Source organism: Pipistrellus hanaki (genome assembly GCF_964339955.1).
Source record: "Pipistrellus hanaki genome assembly, chromosome: 5".
NCBI lineage: Eukaryota > Metazoa > Chordata > Mammalia > Chiroptera > Vespertilionidae > Pipistrellus > Pipistrellus hanaki.
The window spans coordinates 23,995,928-24,014,041 of record NC_140507.1 but is presented as its reverse complement, the minus strand read 5'-3'; the positions used below and the strand labels follow the sequence as shown (position 1 = coordinate 24,014,041).

The following is an 18,114-nucleotide window of genomic DNA, read 5'->3' as shown; positions in this document are numbered from 1 at the left end:
AATCCCAGATATCAGGGCTTCCACTTGGGTCTCTGGGTGGGGGGAGGTAGGGGGGCGTGGCCAGCCTGCAAACCACCACAGGACCCTCGCCCGGGCTGTCCCATGCCCCAAGGGAACTTTCACCCTGATCCAGGACACCCTTCAGGGCAAACTAGCTGGCCCCCACCCATGCACCAGGCCTCTATCATATTTAATAAAAGGGTAATATGCAAATTTACCATCACTCCAACACACAAGATAGCCAGCAGGGGAGGGCAATTGGGAGGGACCAGGTCTGCAAGGGAGGGCAGTTAGGGGTGACCAGGCCTGCAGGGGAGGGCAGTTAGGGGTAAACAGGTTGGCAGGGGAGCTGTTAGGCATCAATCAGGCTGGCAGGGGAGTTGTTAGGGGGCAATCAGGCTGGCAGGCAGGAAGATGAGCAGTTGGGAGCCAGTAGTCCTGGATTGTGAGAGGGATGTTCGACTGCCCATTTAGGTCCGATCCACCACCACTGCAGGCTGGGCTGAGGGACACCCCCACCCCGTGCATGAAATTTTGTGCACTGGGCCTCTAGTGAATCTATAAAAGGACTTTTAACAGACTTTTAAAACTGTAAATGTTTTTAAGAATGATGATTGGTCTTCAGATGGTTTGTTACATAATCTGAAATGGTTGAGTCCTTTTCTAGGAAGAAGGTTCCCTGGGCCACTTCTCTGCATTTCTTTTGTATGTGAGTTCTGTTTTTCCTCAGCCAGGCTGGTGAATTGGGTCCAAGAATACAGCTACAGGCTAGAACCTGAGCTTACCAGGACCAGGGCTGGGAGAGCTAATTAATTTACACCTGGATCGAATGGATGTGCCATCCATGTGCACAAGTCAATTCAAATAACAAGTAATCGAGACAGTGGAGGACAAATAGAATTCAGGTGAGCTTGGTGTTAGTCTCTAAGTGACTGTGACTAATTTAGGAAAAGTAGGCAGCTTAGCAGCAAAAGTATAATTCTCTGTGTTAATGAAACCTGGCCTTTTCCGGAGGGGTTCCAATAATTCCCATGACACAGATTAGTTTTCCACCAGCACAACAGCTTTGTACTGTTAGTGGTCAGAGATGAACCCAATATCTTTGTTTGCTTCCAAAACATCCTTTTAAAAATAATCAGGTTCTCCTTTTACTCATGATCTCTTTAAAAAGGTTAGACTAAATAGAGAAGAAGAGAGACAACTGAGAAAAATGGCAGGATATATACTGTATACATTATATCTCGTGTGTGTGTGTGTGTGTGTGTGTGTATGCCCAAACACACTGCGTTGAATCAGAGCATTTAAGAGCAGCAACTGTGGAGTCAGGTGGCAAACTGCCTGGCTTTATATTCCAGCTCGACTACTCATTCAGTATGTGACCCTGGACAAATTTCTGAATTTCCTGAGCCTTGGCTCCTTCAGTGGCATAGTAATGAAACTTACATCATAGGGTTATTTTAAAGATCAAATGAGATAATCGATTGGAGTGCTTACTGCCTGACTCACAGTAAGTGCTCGGTAGATGTCAGTTACTGTTATTAGTGGTGACAATCTTAATAATAATCAAAGGCAGGCAGGAAATAAAGAGATTTCAGAAAGGGATAAGAAAAAAAATATAGACATGGGAGACACTACCCTTGAAGGTTTCAGTATTTTGGAAGGAGATATGTATAATATTGTGATCTTAGGCTATATTGTGTAACGTTTACTAGTTAATGCTTGTAATGATGATAATCAGACTGTAAATATTTTATGGCTTTTGTACCTTCCAGATTAGCATTGTGGCCAAGGAGAGCCACCTGGTTTGTTATATGTCATCAGTGTCTCCAGTTTGGCAAAGGCTCTAAGACACCAGTAGGTTCCATGAACCTTTAAATCAGGCATTTAGTGGCAGCTGAGCCTTGGTACCCTTAGAGCAGGGGTGGGGAACATTCAGTCCACGGGCCATATAAGACCCAAGAAATCATTTAGCTTGGCCTTGCCAAGGCATTAGGGGTGAGTTCATTAAATGTTTGAGCAAATATAGCTAAGCATTCAAGGCTAATTTTTAAGTTGATAATTTTGTATGGTTCATGAACGATATTATGAATATCCAAATGGCTCTTGGCAGGAAAAAGGTTCCCCTGCCTTAGAGGAAGGTGCACATGTTCTGATAAGGACAAAACTCTGCCAGGCATTGGGGATGGGGCAGGGAGGGAGGCTAACACCATCCATGTCCTCTCAGAACTTCTGTAATAAGTGGGCAAGACTGGCAGTGACAGTGCCATGAGTAAAAGCATAATTCAATAAGTGCCAGGAAAGAGAATGGGGAATTGGAATTATACTGAGAGTCTTGACCTAGGGGAGGTGGTGTGTTGAGAATAACCTCTCTGAAGAAGTGAGAGTGATAAGTAAGAGTGACCCAGAGAAAGGGGCTGCAGTGCTTCCCCAGTGGGAAGGTGAGGGCAAGGGGATCGACATTTTGAAGGGAGGCACACAGCTTAAAGAGACTTTTACTTAAAAGTCAGAAATCAGCAAGTAAAGGGAGGCATGGTGGAGCAGGGTCTGAAGAGGTCAGCTGGATCATGCAGGATCTTGTTGGCCATGTCAAGAGTTTTCAATGTGAATTTAGAAACAGTCAGAAGCTTTTGATGGGCTTTAAAGAGGTAGTGTCCTTGGGTTGGAAATAGAGCAGGGTGTACACTCATATTTTAGAGCATTCTCTGCTTTAGACCTTAAGCATTGTACAGACATATCTTGACTTTGCTGCATTCACCCAAATTATTTTTTCTCCTCCTTCTCCTTTTTCTCCTCCTCCTCCTCCTCTCCTCCTCCTTTTTTTTTTTTTTTTTTCTTCTTCTTCTGGCATGGTTTTCATTTGGTCCCTCTTGTTTTCTTTTAATTTGCTATTTTCTCTTGATATTATAGTGTTCACTTTTTCATTATTAAGCAGCTCTCTGGCCATGCCAGCCAAGTACAAATGAAATGTCATCATATTTGAGGAGCATTTAATCATGTTCATGATTCTGTCATTTTCCAGCCGTTTTTACTGCAGGGAGGGAGAAGAAATGGCATTTAGTCTAGTGTCACTCTCATAGGCATGCTTTCTCCTCTTCTCTCTCTGTTTTTCTTTCTTTCTTCCAATTTAGTGATTTGGGCAGTGAATGAGGCAGCAGCATGTTTTTTTGTGTTTTTTTTTTTCCTGTTAAAAACTACCATTCCCCCCCCCACCCCCCCACCCCCAACACTAATCTGGAAAGTACATGCTCGACATGTTACTGTTTTGTCTATTCGTGTTTGAGAAAAAAGAAGGACTCTGTAGCCTAGGCTGAACCAACACTTCATCACCAGTGAACTGCAGAGCTCCAGGGTGGTCTGGGCTCTGCAGCCCTGCCCCATTCCCCTCCTGCCTCTGCTCTTCATTAGCTATGTGACCTCCTGCAAATTACTTACTGTCTCACTGCTCAACTGTAAAATGGAGTCTTCCCTGCCTGTCTTAAAGGGTTCTCTTGAACATTTCACTATGTAAAGGTATCCTTCATAAGATTCAGACCTTCAGGTCTGGCTTCTCCCTGGATAACCATTCCCAGAAGGATGTTGAATGGTTGGTGAGCGTGACCCCAGTCTGTACACAGCACAGTTTATTTTAAACTCTCATTCTTATGCCAGCCATTGGGGCAGCCCAGCAAGGCTATCTCTATGACTCTGATGGTTTTCCTTGGCAGAGGCCTCCTGCCTCACCAAGTGCAGATGGTGTCCAGGCAAAACACTCTCTGTCTCTCTGCCCCCCACCCCCACTTCTCTCTCTCTCTCTCTCTCTCTCTCTCTCTCTCTCTCTCTCTCTCTCTCTCTCTCTCTCTCTCTTTCTCTCTCTCTCTCTCTCTCTCTCTCTCTTTCTCTCTCTCTCTCTCTCTCTCTCTCTCTCTCTCTCTCTCTCTCTCTCACACACACACACACACACACACGCACACACTTATTAGAAATCACACATGTAGTGGTGGTGGGATTCCCCCTGTCACTCCCCATTAAATACTGAGGATGCATTTGAAGATGGTGAAAGTAACCACATTAGCAACCCAGGAAACTAAACTTGCCCGGTTACCCACAAAAAAAAAGTATAGGTCCAGCAGCAGCATTTCCAGGTAATCCTTCTGAGCCCTAGAGCTTGGAGCTTCTCTACCCCCGAGAGGGTAGTAGAGAGCAGAGAGCGTATTTACTGCAGCTGTGTGCCCACTCACTCAAGCGCTTTCAGAATTGGTCACCTGGAGCCTACCCAGGACTTGCCTGCGTGCTGCAGAGGATGCATTCCCGGTCCATGGTCCTGAGAATGGATCAGTCGGTGTAGAAATGCCCTCATACAGTTGATTCTGAACATAATCATGTAGAGGGGAGAGCAGTGTGCCAAAAGAGTGTGTGGAGCTGGGATTTGCAGAGAGGTGGGCTTTGGATGGTGAGGGGAGGACTTGCTGGCAGTTGGTGCCCTGAAGGCAGAGTTAGTGTGGTGGGTTTGCTGTAGCTTCTTGTGAGGCCTTCAGCCTGTCCTGGGAGAGGTGATTATAAGGAAGTGATAATGGAAAATAAATAATACTAAGTTTAATTTTTTTTAAAAATATATAGATTTGGAGTATTTCATAAATTTAGAAAAGAAAGAATACCAAGAAGCAAAGTACAGATAGGTAAGGTAATGGAAGCCCTTCACATATAATTGGAGGAGGTTGGCTTCCTTGCCCAAGGCAGAAGCAGGACACTAGAGGTTTCTGGACAGGATATTAATGACATCACCAACTAACAGGTTTGCTTTAAGTTGGCACTTGCTGCCTTGTTGCTACTTCTATCACTATCATTACCACTATGTTGACCAACACTGTGAACAATAGTTGTCATTTGTAACCAGGCCAGCATGACTCAGTGGTTGACTGTTTACCTATGAACCAGGAGGTCATGGTTCAATTGCCGATCAGGGCACATGCCCAGTATGGGGTTTTCTCTCATCATTAATATTTCTCTCTCTCCCTCTTTCTTCCTCTCTGAAATCAATAAAGATATGTTTTTAGAAAAATAGCTGTCATTTATTAAGCCATTGTTTCATGCCAAAAAAGTTTACTCACCTAATCTTACTTAACACTTGTAAATCAGGAGCCGGTAGTTAATACTGCTCCTGACTTACAAGTGAAGAAATGGGGTTAGAGATGCCAAGTGACTTAACTACTCTTGTTACTCAGCTGGGAATATCTATTTAATTCTAACCACTATGTTATACTACATCTTCTTAGCTCCTTCTCCTCTCCCCTACTCTAACCCCCCACACATTCGCAAATAATTTGGAGATAATCTTTGTGTTCTGTACACCTAGAATAGTGCTTTTCTAATTAGTGGGTTGTGAAATCCATTTATTAGGTTAAAAAAGGGTAAAAAAAATATCAGAATTTATCACACTTACTGTTCCTAAAACTTTTGTGTGAGGTGTGTGTGTATGTGTGTGTTGTGTGTGTGTGTGTGTGTGTGTGTGTGTGTGTGTACTAGTATATTACATGGGAAAATAATTTCTGACCATGAGTCATTGTCAGAAAATTTGAGAGCATCTGTTCTAGAGTTTTTTAAAGGTCAAATAAATGTAAAATATTGTTGCAAAGCTCCTTGTAAACTCTAAAATACCCTAGAAGTCTAACTTATTATTCTTATTTAACACTGGGAACTGAGGCAAACAGATCAGGGATGGCAGATAAAAGTGTTGCTGTTCCTCCACCCATTTCATTCATTGCACATAGTGCTAATCTGTTACAACACCTGTGTTCAGTGGAACCAGGACTCACCTTTGACATACCTCAACAAAGCACATGAAAAGTATTTGTAAACCCAGCAATAGGCTTATGCATTGTTGGAGAACATCAGGATCAGGCTGTGGCTATGAAGTACTGCTTACAATGAACCCAGCTCTGGCTCTCATTTAATGCTAGGAAAACAGATGCCAGTTCTATGACAGCATGGGAAGGGGGGAGGGTCTCTGCATTACAAGCCCAGAAGGGTTTGGCTACTGTCTACTCCCCTGATAACACTCTCCAGCATCATCCAGCAGCATCATCTGACAGTGACTTACCTCCCTTTGCCTCTCAAAGGGTATCAGTTACATCCAGAATCCTCATCCATTTTCCCTTGAAACAAAGGTGGCAAGAGGCCCTTCTTGCCAAAGCCATTTTCTTGGGACCCACTTTTTCCTCATTAATTGCAATTCCTGAGAGAATTGCAGGGACCATGGGGTGCAAATTCCCCAAGGGCCCTGAAGGCATACCCCTCACAAAAGGAGCTGGGTTTCCCCCAGGTTAAAACAGAATGGAAACTATTTCTCAGCAACCTGCAAAGGAAGCCTATAGCATTGGCAGCTCTCTCAGAAGGCACCACAAGGAATCCATGTGGGCCTAGGGACCTAAAAGACAAGTCAAAGACTCCTTCGTGCAAGGCACAAGAAACTTTTACATGTGGATTTTAGGTCAAGACTCAACATGACATTCTCGACTGTGGGAGAAAGTACTCAAGCAGCTCAATTACCAGCCCAGAAAGCAGGCTCTCGGTATTTTATAGACCTTGCTAATGAATGAGTCCCGTGGCCTCTGCTGGACTGGACTTCTCAGTCCTCTGCCAGCCTGCCTCCCACACCTCTGCACATTTGTCAAGCTGTAATGGATGGATGGCTGGTGCCAACAGAGGCTGAGGTCTAGGCCTTTCTGTCTGGGATACATAGAGATCTCATTCCATCAGTAATTCAATCTGGATTAATGAACATAGCCATACCAATTTGTGAGTAGTAATAATCAAGTGACAGATCAATTCATTATGTCACTGTATCAAAAGATATGCTAGTTATAGAAAGTACAGCTTCCCTCCTCCCCAAAGTTTCATAAAACTTAGATCAATGTGTTTTTAAGTTCTAAAATAAAATGGATCATTAAAAAGGAAATGAATTATGTTGGGTAGCCTCAAGCCTATTTATATTCAGACTTGCTTTTCCAGAATTACTGGCCTTTCCAAATGCCTTTGGGCATTGAGGCCTGCATATCTGAATAATTGTTCCTTATTAATTAAACCTGAGAAATGGAACACAGCTCCAGGCTTTGAAAGGGGAGGCTGGAGGTTGGGTTGAAATACATTCTCCCCAAAATCATCAATAATAATTTGAGGTTTTATGAGTAAGTAGCTGCCTTGAGAATAATTGTCTTGTGTCTACTGAGAAACTTCCATCATCTTTTAACACCTCAGTGAACATTGTTGTGCTTCTCCTGGGCCAGGCAACATGTAATAAATACAGGATTGGAACAACACTTCTGCCTTCATTGAGGGGTGAAAGATTAAGGAAATACTAGACAGAGACTGCATCAACAAATAAAATAAAATACCTAGGAATACATTTAACCAAGGATGTAAAAGACCTGTACTCTGAAAATTATAAGACATTGAAGGAAAAAAATGGAAGAAAATACAAATAACTGAAACATATGCCGCTTCCTGGATATGAGGAATTAACATCATTAACATGTCCATACCCAAAGCAATCTATTGAGTCAGTGCAATTCCTATCAAGATATCAAAGGTGTATTTCACAGAATAGGACAAATATTCCAAAAATTTATATGGAACCACATAGCCACAGCAATCTTGAGAAAGAAGAACATAGTTGGAGGAATCATACTACCTGATATCAAACTATACTACAAGGCAATAGGAATAGAAATATCATGGTACTGGCATAAAAATAGACATATGATCATTGAAACAGAGTAGAGAGTCTAGAAATAAACCAATGCCTTTATCTTCAATTAGTATTTGACAAAGATGGCAAAAGCATATAATGGGTATAAAGATAACCTATTCAACAAGTGGTGTTGGGAAAATTGGACAGATCCATGCAAACAAAATGAAACAAGATCACCTTCTTGGACCATACACAAGAATACATTAACAATGGATTAAATATTTAAATCTTAGATTCAAAATTATAAAAATCCTAGAAGAAAACAAGGGCAGTAAAATCTTGGACATTACTTGTAGCATTGTTTTTTGTTTGTTTTTTTCTGATATATAGCCTGGGGAGAGAAACAAAAGAAAAAAAACAAATGGTACTATATCAAACAAAAGTTTTTACACAGCAAAGGAAACCATTAACAAAATGAAAAGACAACCTACTGAATGGGAGAACATATTTGCCAATGATACATCTGATAAATGTATCTAAAATTTATAAATAACTTATACAATTCAACACAAAAAAAAAACCCGTAAACAATCCAGTTTAAAAATGGATAAAGGACCTGCATAACCACTTCTCCAAATAGGACATACAGATGGCCATAGACATAGACATATGAAAAGATGCTCGATGTCAGTAAACATCAGAGAGATGCAAATAAGACCACCTGAGATATCACCTCACACCTGTTAGAAGGGCTGTCATCAATGCATCAACAAACAAATGCTGGCCCGGATGTGGAGAAAAGGGAACCTTTATGCACTACTGGTGGAAATATAGATTAGCACAGCCGCTAAGGAAAGCAGTATGGAGTTACTTTAAAAAATTAAAAATTGTACTGCCTATGACCCAGCACTTCCACTTGGAAATATATTTGAAGAAACCTGAAACATGAATTTGAAAGAATATATGCTCACCTGTTTTCATTGCAGCATTATTTACAATAGTCCAAATGTCCATTATAAATAAGCTGTGGTACCTTTACACAATGGAATACTACTCGGCCATAAAAAAAAAAAAAAAAAAAGAAGGGAACTTACCCTTTGTGACAGCATGGATAGACCTGGAGAGCATTATGCTAAATGAAATAATGCCAGTCTGAGAAAGACAAGTATCCATGTGAATTCACTCATGTGGAATCAAGTAAACAAAATAAACTAACAAACCAAATAGAAGCAGACTTGTAGATAGGTAAGAGATTGACAGCTGTCAGAGGGAAGAGGAGTTGTGGTGCCAGATGAAAAAGATGAAGGCATTAAACCAAATCGAAAAAACCTAACCCATGGGCACAAACAACAGTATGGTGATTACCAGAGGGAAATGGGATTGAGAGATGGTAAAAGAGGGTATGGGGAGATAAATGGTGATGGAAGGAGTCTTGACTTTGGGTGGTGAAGAATGATCATCATCCAAACCATGTATTTTTATATTGGTCTGCAATTTAAAAGTGCCTTTATACATATATAACTTGTTGATTCATTTGCCCAAAGGACTTTTGTGACAAGAGGGGTAAGTCTATTGACTTAACTCATTTGGGAGGGGAACTATAAGGGCATGGAATTCACTTCTGCACACAGGAGCTGATATTGAAAGCAATGGTGGTTACTGCAGCTTTTAAATATGCATACTTGCTGATGAACTAAGGAACAGAAGCAAAGTCTTTTTCCCCCTTGCCAGGTAAAAACTTGACCATCTGCATTAAGGCTTTCAGACTAGAAATGTGATACAGTTCTGAGTAGAACTGAAAACTCCAGGAATACAAAGAATGTTTGTAAAATATTCTTATGTGGACCAGGATAAGATTGGCAAATCTTCTTGCTGCAGGTGTTGCTTAGCAATCAAAAAGCAGATTGTATTTCTAATTGAGTTGTTCATAGACTTGACCCCTCCCCCTCATGACCCTTTCAGAGGTGGAAGTTTTTAGGAAATTACTTTCAGCCCTAGAAAAGTATAGCAAAGTACTCATCTGCTGATAAAATTGGTTAAGATACTGTTTCAGTAAAGGCTCAGTTTCAAAACCAACACTTAGGTCAGTAGAACATTTTTTTTCTCCCACAAAGTAGAAGTATACAAGCGAAACAGTGCCGGCATTTACAGAATTGTGTTAAAAAAGCACTCACTATAAATAGCCCTGAATGCTAGGGAGGTTTGTCTGTGCAAACTGACTTCTCTGCCCAATTTCCCTCTAGTTTCTCATAATGAATAGTTTCCTTCTTCTAACAGGTGATTTAGAGAAGCCCCTAGTACGTTCTTAACAATACTGAATGGCTTTAACTTTTGACTTACTTGTGGCTAATAGGTAATTTTTATATTTTTATACTCAAGGCTAGCAAATGGACAATTAAGTTTTATGGCTAGGTAATGGTGGCCTAGTTGTGGAGTTCAGATATATGTTTTGTGTAGCTGCTTATCCAAAAACTAGTAGCCCTGCGCACAAATCCATGCACCAGTAGCTCTCCGTAGGGCCTGGCTGCTCCATGCCCGCTGCCCAGAGGCTTTTCATGGCCCAGAGGCCCATCCGCGGCTGGGCACAGAACGCTTGCCTCTTGGCCAGGGTGACAAAGCAGGCATTCTGCCAGGCCACTCATGCTGCCTGCTCTCAGCAGCCATCCCCCCTCAACACCCCAGGGACTGGGGGACTCCAGCAGGTCTGAGAGTACTGGGTGCTGCCATCTTGTGGCTATGGGTGCTGCCATCTTTGTGATGGAGTGATGGTTAATTTGGATATGCATATGTGTTTAGCAAATTACTTGGACCCAGCTACTGTTGACCCTGTGTATTCCTTATCCTTTGAGTATAAATGACAATATTAACATAGCCATATACATAGATCTACAGTAGGGTTTTTTATTCTGTTTGTGCCACATGTTTCATTTAATATAAGCCACATTTTTCATGTGATCGGACTTTGATACTCTGAGCCTAAAGTGCTTAATTTTCTATCTTCTTTTTGAGTATCCAGAGCTACCCATTTTGAAAATTAGGCCTATTTTGTGTCTATGTTTGCAAATGTATTGAAGCCAAGAGTTTTTAAATTTCAGCTACAGAAAATGCTACTGATCACAGAGGTTTAAATAGCAGCCAAGTATAGAAATTGTAACTGAGCAGGTACATGGATTTGCAGAATAGGGATTCAGATGTACAAAGGTTCATATTTTGGAAGGCAGCTGCTTTGGTCAGTTCGTTGTTTAGGCAAAATGGAAATGATAATATGAAATTGCTAAATAGTGTGGATACTGAAGATTTCTGAAGTTCTGATAGATGAAACTATGAGTAGAAAAGTCTGTCTTTGAATTCCAAGGATATCAGAAGGTATCCCAAGATCTGATTTCTTCTAGATGAGTTGAAAAATAGAAAAGGTAGAGGGAAGTCAGCTGTTTATTTGTATACCATTTCTCTCATCTGTGCCTTATCTTTTCCTTTTTCCCAGTGTTGCTAACAACCACAAGCAAAATTTGATGACAGTGGCGAACCTTGGCGTGGTGTTTGGACCCACCCTGCTTAGGCCTCAGGAAGAAACAGTAGCTGCCATCATGGATATCAAATTTCAGAACATTGTTATTGAGATCCTGATCGAAAACCATGATAAGGTAATATAAGTATAATTAGGCACTGAAGAATTTGCCTTGGGGGTGGTTGAGTTGGAACTGGCATTCAGGGTTGACTGGTGTTCACATTGCTAATGAAAACTGTGATGATGATGAAGTAGCTGTGATAACACCCGTAGTTATGGTGGGACAGCATTTATTCTATAGTGGGAACTGTGCTAAGTCCTTTACATATGTTGCCTTTTTATCCTCACAACAATCCAATGAAGAAGATGCTAGTCTAAGTTTCATTTTGAAGATTTCCTTTGCCCATCTTGGTTGTCCTCATATGAATTTATAATAGTTAATATGAGGGACATTAAACTATTTTCATTTGTGTTGCAAATATTTTTCCTAATCTGAAGTTTGCATTTCAGTTATATAAGTGGTGTATTCTTTCTGTGTGTATGTGTTTGCATGCGTGTGTGTGGTCTATCTTTTTCTTTAGGACATTTTGTTCTTTCTTAAGAAGGCCTCCCTCACTCCACATATTGACGTATGTTAACAGAGATATCCTCATAACACTGAGGTAGGGGCAGGATGCTTCACTCATTTGTTCCACCCCAGCTCCACATGGCAGATCCCTAGGAAGCTCCTCAGAAGCTGCAGGGTCCCCTTGAGCACCATTTGACAGCCACAGCTCTGGTGTCAAATAAAAAATGTGCTCCTCCTAAGTAAACCTTTACCTAGAATGGTGAATTAATTTTGCTATCGGGTATAGTAATAATTAATGTCGTTTTTAAACATTCGTTTAAAATCTTGCTTGGCGTTGACTTGTATTGACATAACCTTCAAACACGTGGTATCTACAGAACGTGTGAAGTGCAATTAACAAGTTTTGCTTGAAAAAGTTTGTATTTGGTTTGGTTTTTGTTGCAAAACTAGGGCTAAGAAGATGGCGGATGAAGAGCATATTTGGCACTGCATGCTTTACGAGTTCCAATTAGGAAGAAAAGCAAGTGAGGCTGCAAAAAACATCTGTAGTGCTCTTGGTCAAGATGCAGTTAGCGCCAGAAAATGCCAGCATTGGTTTGAGAAATTTCGCGAGGGAAATTTTTCGTTAGATGACAAGAGTGGTCGAGGCCGTGTGTCCAATTTTGATCAAGAAGCTCTTCAAGCTCTTTTGGTGCAAAATCCTCAAATTACCCAACAAGAGCTTGCGACAACTTTAAATTGTTCACAAAAAACAATTTCCAATCAATTGCGTGCACTTGGCAAAGTCCAAAAGTTTGGAAAATGGGTTCCTCATGAGTTGACCGACAACAACCGTAATCAAAGAGTCATAATTTGCAGTTCGCTCCTCTCTCGTCAAAACCGTTTGCCGTTTTTAGAGCAAATTGTTACTGGAGATGGAGAGTGGGTGCTGTATGTTAATTTGAAAAGGCGGCCTCAATGGTTGGACAAAAATGAGGCTCCGCAGCCCACGCCAAAACCTGACTTGCATGCGAAAAAAAGTGATGTTGTGTGTTTGGTGGAATTTTAAAGGAATTCTTCATTATGAACTTTTACCATCTAACCAAACCATTACAAGTGCAGTGTATAGTGCCCAATTGGAAAGGTTAGCCCAAGCTTTAAGAGAAAAAGAACCCGCGCTGATTAATCGGAAGGGCGTAATTCTTCACCACGATAACGCACGACCGCATACTGCAAGAATCACTGCTGAAAAACTGCGCCAGTTGGAATGGGAAGTTCTCCCTCAACCTGCATATTCTCCTGATATTGCCCCTTCCGATTACCATTTGTTTCGTTCTTTGCAAAACTTTCTTCTTGGAAAAAAATTTAATAATGAAGAATGCCTCAAAAATGCATTGACCGAATTTTTTGCATCAAAATCACAAGAATTTTACAACAGAGGGATTAAAATGCTTCCTGAGCGTTGGGCACAAGTAGTAGAAAACAACGGCAACTATATTGTTGATTAAATTTTGTTGTATTGTTTAAATAAATTCGATTTAAAAAAAGTATTAGAAAACGACATTAAGTATTACTAGACCTAATAGATAACATGCCAAATAATCAAGACCACTTACCACCACCTACACTAATAACACTCTATTGTTAGCTAACATCTTCTCTTATCTGGATTTTTATTAGAGCCTTTTTGTTTGCTTCCCTGCTCCCACTGTTGGCTTGTCTATTCTGATATCAAATTTAAATCAAATCAAATCAGTTGTCTGCTAAGAACCTTTCAGGGGCTTTCCATGTCACTGAGTGAAAGCTAGAGCCCTTGCAAGAGTCTGGAAGGTCCCACATGGTCTCTACTTTCCCCTCTGTTACTGTCTCATCTCATTTCCTACCTGGGCTGCCTTGCTGTTCCCCACACCCGGCACCCCCTCCTCCCTCAAGGCCTTTGCAGTTGCTGTTTCCAGGCCCGAAATACTCTTCCTTCATCTAACTACCGGGCTTGTCTCCTCACCTCTTCCAAGCCTTCTGAGTCCCATTTATATTTCCGCATTTGAAATTGCAAGCAGTCTCAGCTTCATCCACTCCCCCTCCCCTTGAACCTGATTTCTCTTTCTCCATAGCACTTACCACTTCCTAGCAGTCTATATAATTTACTTACAGATCTGATCTTGTTGCCTTTGCGACCTCCACGAGAATGTATGCTTCACAAAAGCAGAGACTATTGTCAGTTTTATTCACTTCTTGGTTCTTAGGTTCTCAGTAGGCACCCAGAACATATACTGTGAATGGGCTCTTGTGGTAGTTGGCCTCTAAATGCTTCTCAGGGACCCTTGTCTCCTGATATTCACTCCATTGTGTAGTTCCCTCCAAGGGGAATAAGAGATTCCAATATTAATCCCAGTGTGATCAACAGGAATAGTGACCCCAATGTGATCGGTAGGGTTTTGCAAAAGTAATGGAGTGTGACTTTGGAGGCTAGTCATAAAAGATCTTATAACATTTGCCTTGGTTTCTGCATGGGCTCACTGAGCAGGAAGCAAGCTGCCGTGTTATAAAGGCAGTCCCACAGCCCTGTGGGGAGGAAGCCAGCTTCCTGCCAGCAACCAGACCAACTTGCCAGACACGTGAGTGAGCTGCTTCAGAAGTGAATGCTGCAGCCCTGATCAAGCCTTCAGATGATGCAGCCCTGGCTGATATCTTCAGGGCAACTTTGTTAGAGACTCTGAGTCAGAACCACCGTGCTAAGCCTCTCCTGAGTTCCCAACCCATAGAAGCAGGGAATGAGTATGTTTTTAGCCACTAAGTTTTGGCCATAAGTTGTTATAGAGCATTAATAACTACTAAAGGACCGCTGAGTATAAACTTTCACAAGTAGCAGGGGTATTCGGCTAGGTTGTGTAAGTAGCATGGCCTCCCTCTCCCAAGGTTAATAAAGAGATATAGAAATCAAATTATTTTTTTGAAGAGATTATCTTCTTTTTAATACAAACTTTGGGCCTCCTTCCAACCACCTTCTTCAAATATAGTACATCAGGTATGGGAGAAGTTTGTTATGTCTGATAAAAATGAACTTGTCTAGAGGGCAGATAGTCGAACCGCAGTTAATAATATGGTTTCTAAAGACAAACCACTTGGATTAAAATATGCCACCTGTTACTCGCCGTGTGACTTGAACAAATATGCTTCCTCTTACTTGCTGTGCTTAACCTCTCTAGGCTTATTTTTAAAAATACTTTCAGTATAGTCTAACTGCTGTAACAAACAGGCCCAAAATATCAAGTGACTGAGGACAGTAAAAATTGATCTCTTGCTCACATAGCAGTTCACTGCAGGCCTCTTGTATAGTGAGTGATTTAGTAACCTAGGTTCTCCCATCATGTAGCCCTGCCTCTGCTCTGCAGATCTCTGCAATAGACAACTGGGGGAAGCAATGAGAGAACATAGGAGATTGGATAAGTTTATATGGGCCAAGCCGAGATGATGCTTTCCTTATTTTCTTCTACATTCCATTGGCCAGAATTCACATGGCCCCATCTAACTGCAAGGGGGGGCTGAGAAAGTAACCCAACCATATACTCAGAGAAGAGGGAAATTATCATTTGGCCAGTGTGCCACAGTCATTCCATTGGTTTGTTCTGAGGCTTAAATAAGGTGATTTGTGTAAAGGATTTAACCAAGAATCTAGGGGGTAGTAAGGTCCAGTGAGTATAAACCATTGTTTTTAGCAGTCCCAATAAAATTCTCTGAAAATAGAGCTCAGCTCCATCCCTGAATGTCACATGTGCCCTTCTCCCAAAATAGTACATTTTAGAACTTAATCTTTTCTTAAATAAAAGAATATTAAATGGTAAGGAGTAAGCAATTTGATTATGTTTCATGCTCCTGAAAGAACAAATTTGACCTTATAGCGGGTAGTATCTAGTGGTGTTTGAACTGTCGCTGTTTTATTGGGTCCTTGGGTGTTCAAGCCAGAAAACATATTTGAAAGTAGCACGACAGAAAAAAGAACCGGATACTGCTAATAACAGTATTGAAACTTGTGTAGACAAGCAGCTATCTTGCCTTGGGCACAAAATCTAGAAATAGAAATGAAATGTGAAATGCATGGCCAGGCCTGCAATTATATGGGCAAGAACTGATGAGGAGACTCATCTAGTTGGCTGAATTGTACATTTCGTGACTCTCTGCTGTGGACTTGTGAGGTGCATTTTAAGAGTTTCGTAGTGCTTAGTTCTATGTTCTTTTGCATTAGTCTGTGCCAGAGAGCGGGATGAATCACAGTGAGTCCATGTTCCTGTGGGAGCTGATAAAGGAGTAAGGAGTGTGAGGGAGAACACCAGAGTATATGTCCCCAGTCCTGAAGGAGCTAAAATACACTCTTAATAGAGGTTTTTACTCTCGGGCCTATGATGTATATGTGCCTTATTCCAGGGAGAACATCTTTAATATTCATCAGGCTAGCTTACTGGTAAAAACAACTTAGAATAAGGCAGCTTGAGTCCTTTTTAAATGTAGCCTCTGGCCAGGTATGGTATAAAGTGATCAGCTGCTGCCTCAGCCTCTTTTGGAAGCCTGTGATGTTTACCTCAGAGGAATCCTAAGCATCCATGGCCATATTCTGGCCTTTGACTTTCTGGAGACAAGGCTTTAAATCTTCTGCCAAGAAAACTGAACTTCAGCCATCAAATCCAGACCATTTTTATGTCCTTCCATGAGCATTGTCAGAGACTTAATTTGTAAAATCCATACCATTGAGATCTTAAGTAACAATACTTAATGAGATTCCCTTGGCCTTGGCTATAACATACATTCACAAAGGTCCTGGAGTGACTAATTTTCCAACTGTAGTGTCAGAAGTTGGCCAGTCCTGAAACCAAACTTGAAGAAATGCTTTTCAACAGCATTTTTTCATTCCTTTCCCCAACAAGAAGTGTATGATAGCATATGCCCTCTTGCTTGAAATAAGTCCTAATACAGATATTAAGTGATGCCCACCATAGTTACTGGCATAATAGTCTTTCATTTAGTAAGAATATTTTACATATGGTATTTGCTTTGTGCCTTGGAATAAAATTGGGAGGGATCCAGGAATAAGTAGAAAACAATCGCGAAAGAGGATGTAGAAAACCAGGCATTTAGGCATGGGAGAGGGAGAGGGAGAGGGAGATAGAGAGGGAGAGATGGAGGGGGAGAGGGAATTATAAGATGCCTATTTCAGTTGTCCATCGCTACATTACAAATCAAGTCCAAAACTGTGACTTAAAACAGCAGTGATCACCCCCCACCCCCCCGACAATTCTGGGAGGGCTTAGGTGTGCCCATGTGGTATCAGCCGGGATCGTTTGACTGAGACTAGAGGGTCCAGGACAGCCTTACTCTACATGTCCAGGACCTTGGTGTTGGCTGTTGGCTGGGACATCTTGATCCTCCTCCACAGAGCCTCTCTTCTCCCAGTGTGATCTCTCATTGTGCAGTAGTCAAGAGAGCAAGCAAACACAGAAGTGGTAAGGCTTATCAAGCCCTAAGCCTAGAACAGGGTGTTACTTTAGTCACTTTGACATTTTAAAAAGAGGGCCCGGGATACGTGCTAACTAGAAAATTCAGATTATTTACTAGCTAAAATATTTTTGAAGGGAAGGAAAGGGGCTTGTATTTTAACAACTAAAGCATATAGTATTCTCTTTGCCTCCCTCCATCCCTCCTTCCCACTTCACTCTTACCTTGTTTACTAAGGACTAACACTGGACATTCAGCTCCAAGGGTTAGAAATGAGGATGTGCCTAGGATGAGTTATGTTGTCACTGGCACATCCTATACACCCTCCAGACAGCACATGCTCTCTGTCCAGAAACATCTCCTGCTGAGCATGTCTTTTTCACAGAGAACCCACCTGCATCTCCTTCCTTAGAACCTTATTGATGTGTTTTGCACAGACCTTCAGTTAGGTCACATTAAGCACACTAACCACATACCCTGTCAGCAGTGCTCCAAAAATCATCCTTCACCTCCCCAAGGGACCAGGGAAGAATGTATGGAACAATTGTAGGAAATAAATGCCCCAATATAAGCGGAGGCACAGAGGAAAAAGGCAGGAGATAGGATATTATATTTGGGGCTCATGATGCTTTTTCTTTTTGCATGTTTTACTTGCTTAGTTGAAGGTAATGGATATTTTTAATATACACAGACTAGAAGTAATACTATTCATGATAGTAATTGCTAACTTTTACTGATAGCTTATTTATTCTCAAGGTATTGTGCCTATGCAGTTTTACATCTATACCATTTCATTTTCATAGCAACACTATAAAATCAATATTTTTATCTCTATTTTACAAATTGTGAACCTGAAGTACGGAGAGTTTATAAAACAGCTTGTTAGGAGAGGAACAAGGAACTGCT

General features: G+C 41.3%; 1 protein-coding gene across 5 annotated transcripts in view; it reads left to right on the top strand.

Moving 5' to 3' along the window:
• The window catches only part of ARHGAP26 (Rho GTPase activating protein 26), a 407,506-nt gene that overhangs the window by 290,647 nt on the left and 98,745 nt on the right, over positions 1-18,114 (top strand). For all 5 annotated transcript variants that reach the window (XM_084884972.1, XM_084884975.1, XM_084884973.1 and 2 more), the window contains exon 18: positions 11,151-11,310. In XM_084884972.1, the coding sequence (XP_084741098.1) occupies positions 11,151-11,310 (160 nt within the window). The remainder of the gene's footprint in view (positions 1-11,150; positions 11,311-18,114) is intronic.